This window comes from Pleurodeles waltl, chromosome 1_1 (genome assembly GCF_031143425.1).
Source record: "Pleurodeles waltl isolate 20211129_DDA chromosome 1_1, aPleWal1.hap1.20221129, whole genome shotgun sequence".
In the NCBI taxonomy this organism is placed as follows: domain Eukaryota; kingdom Metazoa; phylum Chordata; class Amphibia; order Caudata; family Salamandridae; genus Pleurodeles; species Pleurodeles waltl.
The window spans coordinates 969,384,352-969,404,230 of NC_090436.1; the positions used below are offsets into that span (position 1 = coordinate 969,384,352).

At 44.2% G+C, this 19,879-nt stretch overlaps 1 protein-coding gene across 1 annotated transcript in view; it reads right to left on the minus strand.

The window, feature by feature from the left end:
- MTTP (microsomal triglyceride transfer protein) overlaps nucleotides 1-19,879 on the minus strand; it is a 249,013-nt gene that overhangs the window by 79,295 nt on the left and 149,839 nt on the right. The window contains exons 10-11 of the mRNA XM_069230236.1: nucleotides 11,446-11,553; nucleotides 2,782-2,994 (exon numbers count right to left, since the gene is read on the minus strand). Of these exons, the coding sequence (XP_069086337.1) occupies nucleotides 2,782-2,994; nucleotides 11,446-11,553 (321 nt within the window). The remainder of the gene's footprint in view (nucleotides 1-2,781; nucleotides 2,995-11,445; nucleotides 11,554-19,879) is intronic.

The following is a 19,879-nucleotide window of genomic DNA, read 5'->3' on the forward strand; positions in this document are numbered from 1 at the left end:
GATGAGGAACAAGGAGAGCCATTGCAGTGCTGAGTCTCGGATGCTGGTGTCATGGAGATGGGTGCGTAACGTGTCGTGTGAGACTGTGTTGAAGGTGGCAGAAAGGTCCAGGAGGGTGACGGTCTTGCCTCGGTCGAGGAGGGTGCGACGTCGTCTGTGGCAGCGAGGAGCGCAGTCTCAGTGCTATGGTTGCTTCTGAACCCTAACTGAGAGGTGTCCAGGATGCCATATTCAGAAATATGGCAGGAAAATATAAATATCTATTGCAGAATACATGTGAAGAAGTAGTTGTAAAGATGTTATCCTGAGAACATCCCAGTTTTTATGGCCTCCAGTCTGAAAGATAGCATGGACCATGAGCAGTCTATTCAGAAGTAGTTAGAAGCTATATTTGTGCTTGACTTTTGATGCATGTGTATAATTGAAGGGAATCATTTGTATGGTTCTTATCTTCTTTGATGCTGAGAATTTAATGTAAACAAGAGCACTGTGTCTACAGAGAATGGAATGCCTACATGGGATAAGTATTGTAAGTAGGGGTAAATGGAAATCATCCCTAAAACACTTCTTGAGAGCCCTCACAAAAGACACAGGAAAAAGTTAAAAGTTTGCAAAGGTACTCTCCGACAGACTAGTGTTTTTGGATTCAAATGGCCTTAAATGGACCTACACATGCACATGGAATATGAGAGGGACATCAGTAGAATCAACCTGACACACATGTAAGGCAACTTTAGCACAACTCCTAGTAGAAAGGGAACAGCAATATGCCAACCAATCTGCTTTTCTGAAACCACAACAAGAAGGAGCACATATGTATTAGCCCCCCAATATGTAAAAATTAGGTTAATCTGGAACAATATCTATATTTCTATGAACTGGATCAACTAGTAAATAGAAGACAAAATATAAATAAGCAGTCTCCCAAAATCTGTGCCTATGAGAGATATCTACTCTGATTAGAAGTGCCATTTAAGAAAATGTCCTTGAATACATTTTAGAAGAATCCTCTAGCTGGGTATAGAGACGTTATTGGTGGGCTTCTTAACTTCCTGGTGCAGAAAAGGATCCTCTGATCCTGAGAAATATTTAATCTTGATCTGGGAGTGCTGCAACCACATTGGAACTGTAGTGAAGATTGTATATTGAATACCAATCTGGCTGAACAAGTGCGGAACCAGGAGTTGTTTCCAGAAGCAAATGTCCACAATTGGTTTCAGACCTGTACCAAAAGAGATATTATTGTTACCCTGTAGGGGAGTGCTTACCACTCAACAAATTTCATAATAAAACTGCAAATGCTAGCAATGAAAGAATGGCCACTCTAAGCTGTAAAATAAATGAGCTACTGAAGACAAATGGCTTTGTCAAAGCACAGTTTAGAAGGCTACTCTCTCAGCCTGCCAGGAGCTGTGCATGCATGGTCGTATAGGCTATCTGGCAAGATGAGTTTGGTGGGAGTCAGGGTTTCAATTAAGAGATGGGCATAACAGCCAGACCACTACCTGCTGTGTGTCACTCAGATGATGCTATCCTTCTCTGAAGTGTTGGAGCAGTTAGTTGCAGTGCACATTAAATTTAGGGGTGGACGGAACTAGCAGAGTTACATAAAAATTCAGCGCAATTCTGTAGAGCTCTTGAGCCTGCTGAAATCGGCACGGTGAGCTGGCTGTGCTGAGTTTTAGCACTGGGACCTTGTTCCACACTGAGAAATCTGTGCTAACTGCACCATGCAGCATGCCAGAGGGCTCTGCTCCTCAAGGTGGTTCTGCTGCTGCTCAAGTCAATTTTCTACTAAGTGGCAGCTTTCCCAAAGTGAACAGTCGTGACCACTCACAACTGCCTGTGTCGGGGAAATCTCACTGGGTGCCCTCCTAGCACCCAAAAGTCACACTAGGGTATGCCGATTCTTGTTCCCACTCGCCAACTTACTATTGGGGAGCCATGCACAAGAAAAAACTCTGCCACGTGGCGGCCAGAGGAATTTCGCCATAGCTCTGTGTTACATGCATAACACTGAGTGCCAAAAAAACTCTGCAAACTCAGCCGACGGAGCGGAATTTATCACCCACCCCAATTAAAATGTGGTCCAGGAACCAGGGTCTGAAATGATTTGTGAATAGCCAATCTCTGTCAAACTCTCTAAAAATTCCAGCCAAAGATGGCTAAAATGTCATGATTCACTCCCTGCTGTCTTGTGCATATTACTAAGGGCCAAAACTGTGGGACTTTCCAATGCTCAAGAAGCTTCCTAATCTTGGGCTTCACCCCTGTACTAGCTGCAAGTCTCTGTGATATTCAAAGCAAAGCCAAGCTTTTATTCAAACATCTTCAACAAAAGATCTCCGTCAAAGAGCCCCCTTGAGGGGCCCGTCGGGCATTGCAGTGCCAGCCCGACAAGGAGCAAAGCCAGATGATGAAGCATGTCACCAGTTTGTGAGTGAGAGCTTTTGTTCCAAAATATTGAATATTTTCAGGGACCTGTTATTCCTTATTTCTTTTTGTTGTCCCCGCATTGGGTTGAGTGTTCTCTAAATTTGTTTTGGAACTGTGCATCATGATTTATATAGGATTATTATGTACAGGAGCATTCTTTGCTGTCTTTTCAAATCTCCCACTATTCTAGCCCTCTTTTTATTTTGGAAGATCTCTAAGGCACAGCCGTTCCTTACACCTTAGAAGTGTAAAATGATTTGCGAATTGAGCTGCAGTTCTTAGCGTTCGTTGATATTCTCGGTATTTAACTGTCAGACTTCAAGTTCTATAATGTGGTGTTCTTACCTCATCTGTGATGAAAGCTATGTCATATTTTTGGAGAGCATTGATGGCGGTGCTGCTGACAGGGCCTTCTCCAGACTCTGCATATTTTAGCAGCAGGGGCACTCCTTCAGGTAGACGAGCATTTTTCAGTGCCAAGATGTAGACCTTGACATCAGTGCGGTTTTCTGGTTTTTCCAAGCCCTCGAGGATTAAAGTCATAGCCTCCTGGACAGTCTGAAAGACAAAACACGCATTGATAACACAATGGTTTAAACTCTGAGTTCTATGATTGAACCAATAGTTCACACAAAAAAACCAGTAAAGGTACGCACAGTGATTTAGATTGCTATCTGCTGAACGCAGTTTTATGTTTTTGGGGTATTCACAACCCATTCCCATAAGTATACGCCCAGAAAGCTGTGTCCTGCACAGGTTTTCAGGTGACTTTTCACAAAAGCTCCTGTTTCTCCTGTGTAGAGTTCTCCATAGCTGAGAATGCCACACAGATGCCACCTGAACAAACGCGCTTTTTTCACCATAGGGAAATCTTTTTTTTCCCTGTTGTAAAAAAGCCCTTTCCCAACCTTGAGCAAGTGCGTGGGAGGTCGGTCCTTGCTGAAAGGTATGTAAATCTTTAACCATTTCCAGGGTGAAAACAGAGTTGGACCAAAGTTTGGGAATGCCCACAAACGTACACGTGTGGGTATTCCCAAACATCCAAAGCAAACCACACTTTGGCACTCTCATGTCCCACCCATTGAAAGGGATTCCATACCACTGCTTTCTCCGTACTGGTGGGGGAGAAATAAACAGTAGTAAATGGATTTATGCCTGCCAGAAATCCTTTTGTGGATTCTTGGCAGGCATAAAAAACAGGCATTTATTCAAACATTACTGTTTACAACCTCATTTACCTTTGTGACTAGCACCCTACATTTTTAAGTTTACTAGAATGTTGTTTTTGCATTGTGTACGCATGCATGCAGAGGAACACATAGGGCCTGATTATGACCTTGGCAGATGGGAAACTCCTTCACGAACGTGGCGGATATCCTGTCCACCGTATTACGAGTTCCATTATATCCAATGGAACTTGTAAAACGGCGTGTGGGATATCCATCACGTTTGTGATGGAGTACCGCACCCGGCAAGGTTGTAATCAGGCCCATAATGTTGAAAACATTATATTAGTGCTTTTAATGTTAATTATGGTCTATGTTATTTACATATGACCTCAAATCAGATGGATAGTTTGAGTTCGACAAAGGCAACCCATATTGTTCAGTTAGGTATATAGAAAATTCTTCCATAAGTTTACATCTCTTCCTCAGACATAGACTACGTGGCAAGTTTACAAAAGTATTTATGAGTATGTGAAGTATTAATTCTGTAGTACTACTTTACGCAGTCATGAATGCCTTTGCAAATAGGCCCCAGTTTCTGTAAATGCTTGATGCGCTCTGCCAGGTCATTGGCAACTAGAAACTTCCATATTATAGCTAACAACCCCTTGGCCAACACTATAGCCAGGGCTACAAACTCTTTTTTTCTCAGGCCCAGACATGAGTAACACTGATGTCCATCCCTTAAAGTTAGCAAGGGATTCAATGACTTCCTTCAAGAACACATAAATATGGTGGCCTTCTGTGACTTCTGTGATATATCAGTTAGGGTTCGGGAATGGACTCCACCTAAACAGTAATTGTATACAACATAAGGCCAGGCTGAAGGCACATGATGTTGAACACATTAAAATTTGGCATTTCATGAAACAGAATTAGTTATCGCTCAGTACAAGGTCTTTTTGCAGGGTCCTACAACAACTAGTGGTTACTGGGCAGTAGCAGAGGTTGTAATTGTCCTTTTACACTGACGTCCAAGGGTTCCATGTCCTACAGTGCTTGAAACAAATACCCATGTTACTCCTTTAATGACGTTAACTGTCCAAGAGCAGTGAATGGCAAATAGAGAAACTTGAACCAATCCAAGTATGTTTTGGAGGGTTGCTATGTCTCTGGCAACCATTATGAGTTCTTAGGTTAGTGACTGTAGCTGAGGTGAAAGACTATAGAAGTCTGCCTTCTGGCCTAGTTTTGTGGTGGCTCCAATTGTAATTGGACAACTCAGCCGGGCTGAGTCTTTGGGGTTGAGTTTCCAGCAAAAAGATTTAAAAACTAGAAAAATGGATGTAACCAAGCCCAAAAATGTTCTAATAGTGTTTCCATGTTCAATTAAAAGGGCTACTGGATGTTGGGAGCTGATTACCCAGATGGGCTGCAGTTCAGGGGGGGGCACCAAATTAGCACAATGCAAGTAGGTGCTGAATGTGATTCCCTGAATGGGACTATCCCCTAAGTTACCAATATATTAACTCATATTTTAGAACGACCAGTCAAGGTCAAGATTTTCAGTTGATAGAGGTCACTGACATGAATGAATGCACCTACTGCATTAGTAAGTTTGAGCAGCAATGAATGACAAAAGGGATTTAGAGGTAGTGTTAAACTGCACGTTCCAACAGTTTTAATTCTGGAACAAATCAATGATATCTGTGAAACAATCTGCAGATAAGGACAGGGTGTATCCTGGGGGTTTTTGAAAGGCAGGTGGGTAGCTTTTTCTTACTGGTCAATGGTTTATTATGCACGCCATCTAAGCGATGGCTCAGGAAAGGTCTTTAGGGTTGGGCGCGCCATCTAAGCGATAGCTCAGGAAAGGTCTTTAGGGTTGGTAGACGACATAGGCATAATAAAGGAACTGTGGAGCTCAGGTACTGTGGTAGGCAGTCACCGCAGGGGAAAAAGCACCCTTGGGGTTTATTCCAGGAACCAAGGAAGTAAGTATACACTGATGGAAAAGAAGACAACCTGAAGGAGAACCTCCATTTTGTGAAGGCACATGGGGGGTCATTACGACCCTGGCGGAAGGCGGAGAACCGGCGGTAAGACCGCCAACCGGCTGGCGGTCTTACCTTGTGGAATTATGACCATGGCGGTTACCGCCATGGTCATCCGCCGGTTCTCCGTTCCGGTATTTTGACCCGGCTTACCGCCGCGGATTTCCTGCGGTTTGAACCGCCATGAAATCCATGGCAGTAAGCACTATCAGTGCCAGGGAATTCCTTCCCTGGCACTGATAGGGATCTCCCCCACCCCCCACACCCACCCCGACTCCCTCCCCTACACCCCCCACCACCCCTGTCACCCCCCAAAGGTGGCAGGGCCCCCCTCCCCACCCCGACCCCCAACATCACAGAAACTCACACACACACGACACGCACGCAGGCACCACCTACACACTCACACGCACACACGCCAACATACATGCCTACATACACAAACACAGGCAGACACGCACACCCACATTCACACATTCACACACACATCCATACTGACATAGCCACAGACATACACGCACTCATTCCCATGCACAAAACTCCCCCGCAAGCAAACACACACTCACACACCCCCTCTACATACACACACGCACACCCCCATGCACGCACACAACACCCAACACCCCCCCAACCCCCTCCCCTCACGGACGATCGACTTACCTGGTCCGACGATCCTCCGGGAGGGGACGGGAGCCATGGGGGCAGCTCCGCCGACACCACACCGCCAACAGAACACCACCACGGTGAATCACAGGACGTGATTGGCAGGGCGGTGTTCTGTTGGCGTGGCAGTGGAGGTGTAGCAACCTCCACTTTCCCGCCTCCCGCCAGTATGGCTGTTGGCGGCTCTCCGTCCGAAAAAGGACGGAGAGCTGCCAACGGTCATAATAGGCCGAGCGGAAAACCGCCACCACTGGCGGTCTTCCGCACGGCGGTCCCTCAGCGGTCTTACCAAAAGACCGCGAGGTCAAAATGACCCCCATGGTGTGTTCTTCCTGAACACCTTTGACCTTGCACTTAGGTTTCTGGAAACACAACCCATGCACGTGAAACATACCACACAAAGTGCACAATACACTACACATTTTGAGTGAGTGATAACAACCACAGTAGAAACTAACAGACCCTCACTCCTCAGATGCGGAAAAAAGGCCTGGGCCCTTTTAACTAGAATCGGCTTGCCACTAACCACCAGTCATGCCATAGGCTGGTATGAGGAGGAAGTAGCTACCCTTCATGGTGAGTGGGATTACACTTTGGGTGCACTCCATAACAAGTCAATCCTCGGTTCTTCAGTTGTAAACCACCTTGAAATATAGAGCCCTTCAAGTTGATCCACACATTTTCACATCCACTGACGAAAGCTAGAAAATGAGAAAACACCATCTTTGCTTCATACACAACAATCTTGTTCACCACTGCAGAACTGAGGCACGACACACACTAGATTCTCCATCTTTGAAGGAGCTCCAAAGTGTGAAAGAGTTGTATATGTTGGTAATATAAAATAATGCTATTTTATTCAATCTTTTTCAAAATAAATATGTTGTCAATGAATCATTTCACTTGAATCCTCTGGCTACTTCCAGAGAATTTTTTAACAGTTAGTGCTCACTGCTCAAATGACTGAAAAGCATCATGATCACGTTCATTGTAAACTCAGAATATATCCCCTTGGTCCCAAACTTACTGAATGTATGCATTTATGGGCATTTATATAGTGCAGACTTGGACACAGAGTGCTGCACAAAGATTAGGTGGAGTGGAGAAGTACAAAGGTGGGGTCGTAGCCAGGAGAAGTAGAAGTAGAATATAAAATAATGCTATTTTATTCAATCTTTTTCAAAATAAATATGTTGTCAATGAATCATTTCACTTGAATCCTCTGGCTACTTCCAGAGAATTTTTTAACAGTTAGTGCTCACTGCTCAAATGACTGAAAAGCATCATGATCACGTTCATTGTAAACTCAGAATATATCCCCTTGGTCCCAAACTTACTGAATGTATGCATTTATGGGCATTTATATAGTGCAGACTTGGACACAGAGTGCTGCACAAAGATTAGGTGGAGTGGAGAAGTACAAAGGTGGGGTCGTAGCCAGGAGAAGTAGAATTATCTGTGGGGGTCTGTCATTAGTAGGGTTACGCATGCATGAGACCAACACTCTTCATCAAAGTTTAATACTATGAGGAAGCCTTATTTAAGTGTCAGCCAATGGCCAACACATGCACACTCTTCCTGGTGCAGGGGAACGACCATTGGCTGACGCCAGGGACAGGTTTTAAAAATCCTCTGGTGCATCTTATTTAAAAACGACTTGAGAGACACAGAAGAGCTTCTGAGTCTCCCCACAAGTCCCAATATGCCTGTCTGTGATGTCAGCGCACCACAACATCACAGTTTGTTTTCCCAACCGGAGCAGTAAGCAGCTAGTAAAGCTGCTTTCTTTTCCAGTGGAGAAAATGGGCCCCAAAGGGCCTCCCCACCTTTCAGGAAGGCCTTATTTGAAAGGGGAGATTCTCCCCTTTCAAACAAGCCCTTGCTGAAAGGGTTTCCTGGCTGTGGATAGCAGTCGTGCTGTGATCCATGGCCAGGAAACCCCAATAGACACCAGGGATTTACTCTGGGAGGGAGGGAGTCAGCCCTTGTAGGAATGGGCTGCTCTTTCCCCCAGGGGCAATTTTATTTATAGATGTGTAGTTTCCCTGGGGGCCACAATGGCCCCCAGGGAAACCACAGAGCTATAAAAAAAATCTCTCTCTCTCTCTCTCTATTTATATATATATATATATAGAGAGAGAGAGACTATAAATATATTTACGTATGTATATATATATATATATATATATGTATATATGTATGTATATATATATATATATGTATATATATATATATATATATATATATATATATATATATATATATATATATATATAGATCCCTTTTGTCATTGCTTCTGTGATTTCCATGGGGGCTGAGATCGGCCCCCAGGGAAATCACACACACATATAAAAGTTATCTTTTGACATATACATATGGAGAGAGACACACTCTCTCTCTCTATATATATATATATATATATATACATACATATATATAGCAATACATATTTCAAGGTAACTCATTTGATTATGTTCCTGCTAAAGAAATAGATCAGACTTTTGTCTAGTGGCAGTTTTGATGCCATAAAGTAGGTTTATATGCCTGCTGCAAAGAACAGATCTGTATTTTATGTAAAGAGCTGAGCGGATTAGTGAAGTCAGCGGTTACCTGCCCTTTAAAACAAATGAAATGTATGTTTGAGGGGGGCTATGGAGAGATGAAGGGCAGTTTTGCTGGGTGGTAGTGAGGGAATCCAAGGAGGAGGCCATTGGATGTTGAGCAGCAAAAAAGCTTGACGTACTGGGCACCTCCAGCGCTAAAGGCTGTGATGATGGATATGTGGCAAGGTGAAGTAATAATGTGTCTTTTTTGACCTGTGCCTAGTTCTTGCGGCGGGAATGGATCACACCATGGTCAACAGGAGCCCTCATCTAAGGTCTACCATGGACCTTTGTGTGATCCATTCCTGTCACAGGCTCTAAGCCCAGGCACAAGAGTGGGGTGGTGTTTTTATCAGGACAAGTTGAGGAACTCTGGGTGGTAAGCAGTTTGTGGATCCTTGCATATTCCTGTAGTTTATGTCACAGAAATGCAAAGAAAAATAGTGCTTTTATTCAACGGTTTACCTTTACAGAGCATTCTGGGGAAAAAACTTTGAGGAATCCTCACAAGCAATACCTCCCTGGACTCTCCTTGGTGTCTACTTTTCAGAAATGTCTGGGTTTAATACGTTTCCCTAAATAGTTCCCGATCCCAGGACTAATTAGTACACTCACCTTAGTTATCATTATCGCCACAATACATTTTAGGACCTTCCCTGTTGCTGCCACTTGGCCTACCCACTCAAGTGAGGGAACATTTTCATCAGGGGACCTGGTGGAATGCTGTGTGGAACGAAGTTTCTGGCTCCCCTCAGATTCCATAACTTTCTATCACCGAAATGTGTGGAAAAAGAGTTTTTTTAACCACATTTTGTGGTTTGCAAAGGATTCTGGGTGACAGATCCTGGTGAAAGCCCCACAAGTCATCCCATTGTGGATTCCCCTAGGTGTTTAGTTTTGGAAAAAGGTATAGGTTTCCTAGGTTTCCCTATTTTCCAGCTGAGCTAGAGCCCAAAATCCACAGCTAGGCACTTTGCAAAAATGTGATGTGTCCACATAGTGTTTTGGGGCATTTCCTGTTACGGGCACTAGGCCTACCCACACAAGTGAGGTACCATGTTTATCAGGAGACTGTCTTTCTCTACGTTTCTGCCTTCCAAAGATAAGACAGTGTGCAGGAAAGAAGTCATTTTGAGAAATGCCCTATAATTCACGTGTTAGTATGAGTACCCCCAAATTTAGAGATGTGGAAATAACCACTGCTTCTAAACTCCATATCTTGTGCCCATTCCGGAAATACATAGTTTTCCTTTATACCGATTCTTCACTCTTTATATTTTACCAAATGAATTCTGTATACCCAGAATACAATAAAAACCCATTGCAAAGTGCAGCTCATTTATTGGCCTTGGGTACGTTGGGCTCTTGATGAACCTACTAGCCCTATATATGCCTGCAACTAGAAAGGTCCAGCAGACGTAACAGTACATTGCTTTAAAAAATCTGCCATACATGGAAAAAGTTACACAAGAAAACAGAGACAGAAATGGCTGTTTTTTTTTAACTCAATTTCAATATTTTTATTTCAACTGCTACTTTCTGTAGGAAAACATTGAAGGATCTACACAAATTATCCCTTGCTGAATTCAGAATTTTGTCTACTTTGCAGAAATGTTTAGCTGTCCAGAATTCACCACTGGTTTCACACCCATTTCTGTCACTAACTGAAAGGAGGCTAAAAGCACAAAAAATAGTAAAAATGGCAAAACTGTGTTGGAAAATGTGGTTTTCTGATTCAAATCGGTCTGTTCCTGAAAGCTGGGAAGATGGTGATTTTAGCAATGCAAACCCTTCTTTGATCCCATTTGCAGGGAAAAAACAGATGCTTTCTTCCGCAGCACTTTTTTCCATTATTCCCAAAAAACCCAATTTGTAGCTGTATTTTATCTAATTTCTCGGTCTCCTCCAGGGGGAACCACAAACTCTGAGTACCGTTTGAATCTCCAAATGTTGGGAAAAAAGGCCAAAAATTTGGCGTGGATGGCTCATGTGGACAAAAAGGTATGGGGGCCTAAGCGCAGACTACCCCAAATAGCCTAAAAAGGGCTCAGCACTGGGGGGGGGGGGAGGCCCAGTAGCTGAGGGGTTAAGCATCAGCTGGCTACCCATGGGTGTTGCACAGTATTAGAAACAAGGTGGTGGTTAGAATGAAAAGAGTAATTTAAAGGATGAGGAGTTCACATTTAGAAATAAGAAAGCAACATCACGTAGATTGCAATTAGTGTCATTAAAAAGCAATTTATTAACCTTAACATCATATCAAGACTGTAAAAATAATTGTATTTTGGCCAAACCTTGCCAGGACAAGATAAATAGTATGTCGCTTAGCTGCTATTTGATTTGTTTGGAGGGAAATACTCTAGTTCTATTATTGTTTAACCACAATCTTGCACATATTTACATTTCTATCAACCATTAGTCAGTCACATTATTTTGTCCTGGTATTATGCCTACATATTTAAATGCTATATGTTATGGAATGGCTATGTAGAAGTGCAAAGAAATGACAGTGGACCAACTTACCGGATGTTTGCAGCCTCCACTCAGACAAAGCTTCCTGATGAGGGCCCCCAAAATGATCACAACCGTGTCCCGGATTTCATTGTTTGCAATGGTCCCTTTGTAGGTATCCTGTTGTTTTTAAAATCAAAAATGTTTTGTTATGCTGAGCGATATGCTTAAATATGTCAGAAATTCGGAACACCAAAAGACACTTATGGCACATGTAAATGCGTAAAGTATGCATTTTTGGCACTTACCACGGAATGTATCTTTGTTACCTAATTAACAGTCGGGCTTGTGGGTGTTCTAGGAAGCGGCGTGGTACCAGGGAGTGGGGCAGGGAGGGTTGGGGGAAATACTAATAAAATGTTTTAGAAATATAAAAAACTAATCTGCATGCCATTCTCCGCTGCACCGCTCCTCTGTCTCCTCAGCAGGCTGCAGAAACAGGATCTAAGCCTGCCCTGGGACCAATCGTGACACTGCGCACAGCTACGTCAAGATTGTCTGGAGCGTCCAGCCAGGGAGCTCCCAAGCAGACTAGAAGCCTGTCCCAGTTCTCTGCTGCCGGGCTGGAGGAAGCATATTGCGCATGTGTGTTTATCTGTCCCGAGAAGGCCAGCCAAACACACATGCGCACTCATCCCTGTCATCCCCAATGTCCCGCCCCTTTAACAATGAAAGGATAATAATCTTAGTTAATAAACTTAGCCTTAAAAAATGCTGTCGAACATCACCACCAGCTCATTAGGACCACCAAAAGACACGTCCTGCAACAATGCATCAATAAAAAAGTCCACAACAGCAAATAACTTTTCACCATCATCAAAGAGTTCACCAACCCCAACTCCAACTCCACCGACATCTCCCCGTCGCAAGAACTCTGGGAAAACCTTGCCAACTACTTCCATCGCAAGATCGTAGACATTTACGACAGCTTCACCACCCAGGGCCTCCCCTCGACTCTCACCACCAGCCCGTCGACTGAAGCATCACCACACCCCCCACCCTCCTCTGCTGGAACAACATCACCGACACAGAGACCCGCAACATCATGGCAACCATCCACTCAGGATCACTCACTGACCCCTGCCCTCACCACATCTTCAACAAAGCCAGCGACATCATCGCACCCAAACTCCTGCATACCATCAACCAGAAACTGCCATCCTCCCAGAGAGTTGGAAATACGCTGAGATCAAACCTCTACTGAGGAAACCCACCGCCAAACCGACAGACCTCATGAACTACCGGCCCATCTCCCTGCTCCCCTTTCAGGTCAAAGTCATTAAGAAGGCAGTCAACAAACAACTCACTGCCTTCCTGGAAGCCAACAACATCCTGGACCCCTCTCAATCAGGATTCAGAAGCAACCATAGCACTGAGACTGCCCTCCTCGCAGCCACAGACAACATCCGCACCCTCCTCGACTGAGGCGAGACCGTCGCCCTCATCCTCCTGAATCTTTCTGCCACCTTTGACACAGTCTCACATGACATGCTATGCACCCGCCTCCATGACGCCAGCATCCGAGACTCAACACTGCAATGGCTCTCCTTGTTCCTCACTGGCAGAACACAGAAGGTCTGACTACCCTCTTTCTCTCGGAAGCCACCAAGATTAGCTGTGGTGTCTCCCACGCTTCCTGATGAGGGCCCCCAAAATGATCACAACCGTGTCCCGGATTTCATTGTTTGCAATGGTCCCTTTGTAGGTATCCTGTTGTTTTTAAAATCAAAAATGTTTTGTTATGCTGAGCGATATGCTTAAATATGTCAGAAATTCGGAACACCAAAAGACACTTATGGCACATGTAAATGCGTAAAGTATGCATTTTTGGCACTTACCACGGAATGTATCTTTGTTTCCTAATTAACAGTCGGGCTTGTGGGTGTTCTAGGAAGCGGCGTGGTACCAGGGAGTGGGGCAGGGAGGGTTGGGGGAAATACTAATGAAATGTTTTAGAAATATAAAAAACTAATCTGCATGCCATTCTCCGCTGCACCGCTCCTCTGTCTCCTCAGCAGGCTGCAGAAACAGGATCTAAGCCTGCCCTGGGACCAATCGTGACACTGCGCACAGCTACGTCAAGATTGTCTGGAGCGTCCAGCCAGGGAGCTCCCAAGCAGACTAGAAGCCTGTCCCAGTTCTCTGCTGCCGGGCTGGAGGAAGCATATTGCGCATGTGTGTTTATCTGTCCCGAGAAGGCCAGCCAAACACACATGCGCACTCATCCCTGTCATCCCCAATGTCCCGCCCCTTTAACAATGAAAGGATAATAATCTTAGTTAATAAACTTAGCCTTAAAAAATGCTGTCGAACATCACCACCAGCTCATTAGGACCACCAAAAGACACGTCCTGCAACAATGCATCAATAAAAAAGTCCACAACAGCAAATAACTTTTCACCATCATCAAAGAGTTCACCAACCCCAACTCCAACTCCACCGACATCTCCCCGTCGCAAGAACTCTGGGAAAACCTTGCCAACTACTTCCATCGCAAGATCGTAGACATTTACGACAGCTTCACCACCCAGGGCCTCCCCTCGACTCTCACCACCAGCCCGTCGACCGAAGCATCACCACACCCCCCACCCTCCTCTGCTGGAACAACATCACCGACACAGAGACCCGCAACATCATGGCAACCATCCACTCAGGATCACTCACTGACCCCTGCCCTCACCACATCTTCAACAAAGCCAGCGACATCATCGCACCCAAACTCCTGCATACCATCAACCAGAAACTGCCATCCTCCCAGAGAGTTGGAAATACGCTGAGATCAAACCTCTACTGAGGAAACCCACTGCCAAACCGACAGACCTCATGAACTACCGGCCCATCTCCCTGCTCCCCTTTCAGGTCAAAGTCATTAAGAAGGCAGTCAACAAACAACTCACTGCCTTCCTGGAAGCCAACAACATCCTGGACCCCTCTCAATCAGGATTCAGAAGCAACCATAGCACTGAGACTGCCCTCCTCGCAGCCACAGACAACATCCGCACCCTCCTCGACTGAGGCGAGACCGTCGCCCTCATCCTCCTGAATCTTTCTGCCACCTTTGACACAGTCTCACATGACATGCTATGCACCCGCCTCCATGACGCCAGCATCCGAGACTCAACACTGCAATGGCTCTCCTTGTTCCTCACTGGCAGAACACAGAAGGTCTGACTACCCTCTTTCTCTCGGAAGCCACCAAGATTAGCTGTGGTGTCTCCCACGCATCCTCGCTGAGTCCCACCCTCTTCAACCTCTATATGACCCCACTATCCGCAATTGTCAGAAGCCACACACTCAACATTGTCTCCTACACTGACGACACCCAACTGGTAGTCTCCCTCACCAACAACCCGACCACCGCCAAAAACAATTTCCATGAAGGAATTAAATCAGTAGCCGCCTGGATAAAAGATAGTTGCCTCAAACTGAACTCGGACAAAAGAGAAGTCCTTATCCTCGGCTCCACTCTCTCTGCCTGGAATGAGTTCTGGTGGCCAACCACCCTCGGAAACGCCTCCACCCCCACAGACCATGCCCCGCAACCTCAGCGTCATCTTAGATTAATCGCTCTCAATGGACCGACAGGTGAGTGCAGTCTCATCAGGTTGCTTCCACACCCTGCGCATGCTTCGAAAAATCTACAAGTGGATCCCCACCAAAACCAGAAGGACAGTCACCCAGGCCCTCATCAGCAGCCGCCTGGACTACGGTAATGCACTCTATGCCGGAACCACCGCCAAGACCCAGAAAAGACTACAACGCATCCAGAACACCTCCGCCCATTTCATCAAGAATGTCCCATGACACAGCCACACCTCCACCCTTCTAAGAGACATACACTGGCTGCCTATCGACAAGAGAATCACCTTCAAGCTCCTGATCCACGCCTACAAGACCCTAAACGAAGCCGGACCAACCTACCTCAACCACAGACTTTCCTTCTACACTCCCACCAGACAACTCTACTCTGCCGACCAGGCCCTCGCCAATGTCCCCCACATCCGGAAAACCACAGCACGAGGAAGATCCTTCTCCCACATTGCCACCAAGAATGGGAACACCCTCCCCATCCACTTCAGGCCATCTCCCACCCGGTCTCAGTTCAGGAAGGACCTCAAGACAAGGCTCTTCGACTGATCCTCAGCTCCTCCCACCTCCCCTAGTGCTTTGAGACCCTCAAGGGTGAGTAGCCGCGCTTTATAAATCCCTGATTGATTGATTGATTGATTGAAAGGATTTGCAGCGGTTGCTGTTGGCGGGGTGACGCTCCTCTTCCATAGCGGAGGAGCCATCACTACTAATTAGGACGATCAATGGAAAGGACAGATTCTGGCTAAAACCAAAAGAGGGAAGGGATGAAAAGGGCAGGCTGAGGGCAGCAGTGGAAAGTGGGGAGTTTTTGATGAAGATGACTCTTGCAGGAGTTTAGTGGCATGTGTATACAGCTAAATTACTCTGTATAAAATATACCAATGTCAGTTAGCGTATGCGACTCCTGCTGGCTTGTCCCTTACTAAACCTGGCACTGCCCTTAATATCTCTGATCTCATGGGTCAGAAGGCATCAGTATACAACACAAAGTAAACAAAGTTCTCAGTGAGGGAGTGCAACTTTTGTGTAAATTGTTTTCACGTAATTATGCAAAATGCAAATCCATTATTTATCACTATATTTTAGCAAGAAATGCATCCTCATGTCAACTTTTGACACAAACATGTATCTTATGCTAAAAATATAGCACAAATGCACAACTGTTAAGAACAACAGTCGTTCATGTCGGAATTGCTACTGTTCCGGTTGTTCATGTTCTTGCACTATAATTATGCTGTGAATATCAGCATAACTATGCACCTGGCATAATGCAAAATTCCCAAATTTACATGAATTATGCCAGTGTAATTTAAATTCCCCCAGGAATTAGTCCTCAGACCTCTCACATTTCTTTTGGTTCAGCTCCTTCCTCACCAGCTAATGGAGGTATTTTGCAGAACTTTGCACTCATAAAACTCGTCCATTGGGGTGGATGGGATGACTTTTAAGATAGAAAATGAAAATGAAAAACTCTGTGTTGCCAAATGTGAACTAAAATATGAGTACAGCCTTCTAAATATGTTTCAAAATGACCAATATGAAATATATTAATTCTGAATAAATACACAGTTAAGCATCTCATGTGTTACATGTTTGAAAGCAAGACAAGCTTTACTACTAATTTTCTTTACAACATCTTCAGGAAGACTAGAGGTTTTTCCTTATGGCTACGCATGAAAGACATCCTTGACCTGCTCGTAGGTCGTATCTAGCTCAGTTAAATACAATTCATAAAGGGACAATCATATAAAAACATGTTGCTTAAAAAATAAGTAAGATAAATTCTAACGGTGCAGTAAACGAAAACATTTTACAATGAATAATCATTTGTCAGGTTACAGAGTTGTTACTTGACCGCCATCTCTTGCATGGCCTTCTTACGTTAGTTCATACTCTTTCCAGCATTAAGTACAGAACATTGATCGGTTGCGAGGCCAAAGCATGTTTCAATAGTAGGGTGCGTTTGGAGATATAAATACGCAGGGGACATTGACAAATGTGAAAATATCTAAAGGTTGGCCTTATATGTTGCCTTCTCTGTCTAGCATAGAATTTACAAAACAAAACAACATGCATTGTGGTTTATGAAAAAACAGAGTCGCAAGGACAGTTCCTTAGTATCGCACTCCAGTCATTCATGATGGGAAAGCTGACCAGGTGATGGAACGTATCTAATCTTAAATGGGTGAGAACTAAACGGTGCCTTGCTTTTGTTACAGATGTTAAGTACGGTTGCATATCATCCTCAGTCAACATAAGCTGGTTTTTCAGGACAGTATGTTTTTGGGCTTCCGCTGACCACCTCAAATCCATTAAGTGCTTAAAGACCATAGATCTCAAGTCTTTTCTGTTTAGGGTGGCCCGTAATTCTGGCTTCTCATAATAATCCAAGTGTCCCAAATCATTGAAAAAGTTCTTGATGTACTTCAGCCAGGTCATTCTCAAAGACATTCTGTAGGTCAAACAATCCCTTAAGATAGCATGATTCAAACCTGCATGTTCCGATGTCCAAACTTTCTGCCATAAAAGAAATTGGTGGTACCAATATTAAATCCGCTAAGTAGGTACCCCAAATTCTGCATGACATACATACGACGAGCTGCCTTTTGGGACAGATAGCAGAAATTTAAAAAAGTCATTCTCAGGTATTTGCAACATGTTACAGTTGGTAGAACCCCAAACGCCCACCCCATATATGACAGTGGGAACACATTTTGCTCTGTAACTTTTTTGCATATCCCTAGGGGATATCATCCCTAGTCTTTTGTATAGTTCTTCAGGGCCATATTAGTCTTTGTAAACTGCAATCTTCCCACATTTACACACCGAGACCAGGAGTCTTCTTAATCAAACAGAATTCCCAGATATGAGAAAGATGCTGTGGTGTCTACTTTTCTGCCATCCACTGTAATATCGTGGGACCCAGCTGTCTTATTGCCACATTTCCTAACCTAAGTTTTTGAACGATTGACTCTAAGACCCAGATTTAGCATGCAATTGACGAAATCTGTTAAAAGTCTCTGAAGAGCTAGTGGGGTCTGTGCCATAAGAATAGCATCATCTGCATACAGAAGGGCCGGAATCGGCCGATTGCCGATTTAGTGGAGGTCTTCACATTTACTTAGTAGTTCCTCCTCTACCTAATTAATATACAGGGAGAATAAGAAAGGTGCTAATACACAACCTTGACGGACCCCTCTCTGGATGCTGAAAGATCTAGTACATTCCCCACTTACCTCATATCTCACCTTCGCTTTGCATCCTGAATACATCTCCCTTATATAATAGATTATTGTCTGATCTACCCCCAGATCTTCCAAAATAGACCAAAGTGTATCATGGACTACACAATCGAAGGCTGAGGACAGGTCTATAAAAGCCAGGTACAAGTTACCTTCCTTGATCTTAATATATTTGCCAATTATAATACTCAAGTTCAATTCCTGCTCCACTGTTCTAACCCCTTGCCGGAAGCCATATTGTAATTCTGACAGGATATTATTTGTTTCCACCCAGTTCTGCAGTCTATTCAAAATGATATGTCCAGCTATTTTAGCCAGTGAGTCCAGGAGTAAAATGGGTCTGTAGCAAGCTGGATTAAGGTGATCACCCTTTCAGAGCCTGGGGCTTTCCCACCTTTGCTTGTCTTAATGGCCTTTACAACTTACTCCAAGCTAAACGGAGGTGTAATACTGGGAAGATTGTCTGTATGGTTGGTTACATCAGCTACAGGCTCCTGCAAGTCCAATGCAGGTTTAAGGCTATATGTATCAGAATAATAGTCAATCCATTCTCCCTCCATTATGGCAATCTCCAATCTGGGAGCTTCCCTTGCCCCTAACAATGGGGAGTTAATTAGCTTCCAGAAGGTGATGTTATAATTTTAGGGCTAGCTTCCTGGAGTAATTCCCAGGATTCTTCTTTCAGGTGATCTTTCCTTTTATTGACTGCGATCTTATATTCTTCCCTATATATATGAACCTCATTCTTGCACCTGAGTGGTTTACTTAGGGCCTTCTTTAACTTTTTGTGTGCCTTTGTACATGCCGAATCAAACCAACCATTATTTTTGGACTATCCCAGCCTCCCCCTAATGTTGATAAGGCTCCTTTTCACACCTTGAGCAATTGAACTATAGGCACTAATACATTTAAATGGTTCTATGTCGTCTTTAAGGCATACCCCAAAATCGGTGATATGCTCACTGATTAACTGTTTCAAGACCTTGTGGTTCTATAGGAGCCCATCTTAACGTATACCCATTACTTGAGGCTAATTAATTATTGCTAACCAGGTCCAGAGTTTCATTTTGACTTTGTTTGCCTATTGGGAATGAAAGCTGTATGCTCTGGGGATCATGATCGCTAATTGCTATATCATGTGTTTGGTGATTGCATAGACTGTGAACAAAGTCGTTAGAGATTACTTTAGTCTATCACAGTACCAGCACCTCTACTATTAAAGGTGGGTTTAAATTGCGAGTATATCTCATTTATGAAAGTCAAATCAAATCTATATATTAATTTGTTCATGGCAATACCGTGATGATTATGTTGAAAATGGGCTTGAGTCCCAGTACCTTCTTTGTTTAGACCCCAGACCTTTTCTGAGGGTTCCTTACATGAGTAAGTGTTAAGACCACCACCACATAGTATAAGCCTCTCTCTCCTAGTGTTTAGGCAAGCTTTCTCTAAATCATCTCCCAGACGGGGAATAATACTGGCAGCCTCAAGCAAAGAGACATTACTATGAAAATTCATGATCACTAGGTGGACTGACCTTCCTATGTTACAGGCGATCATTTGATAGCAAAAATTACAAGCTATCATGTTCAGCTTAGACAGTAAGATCTTAT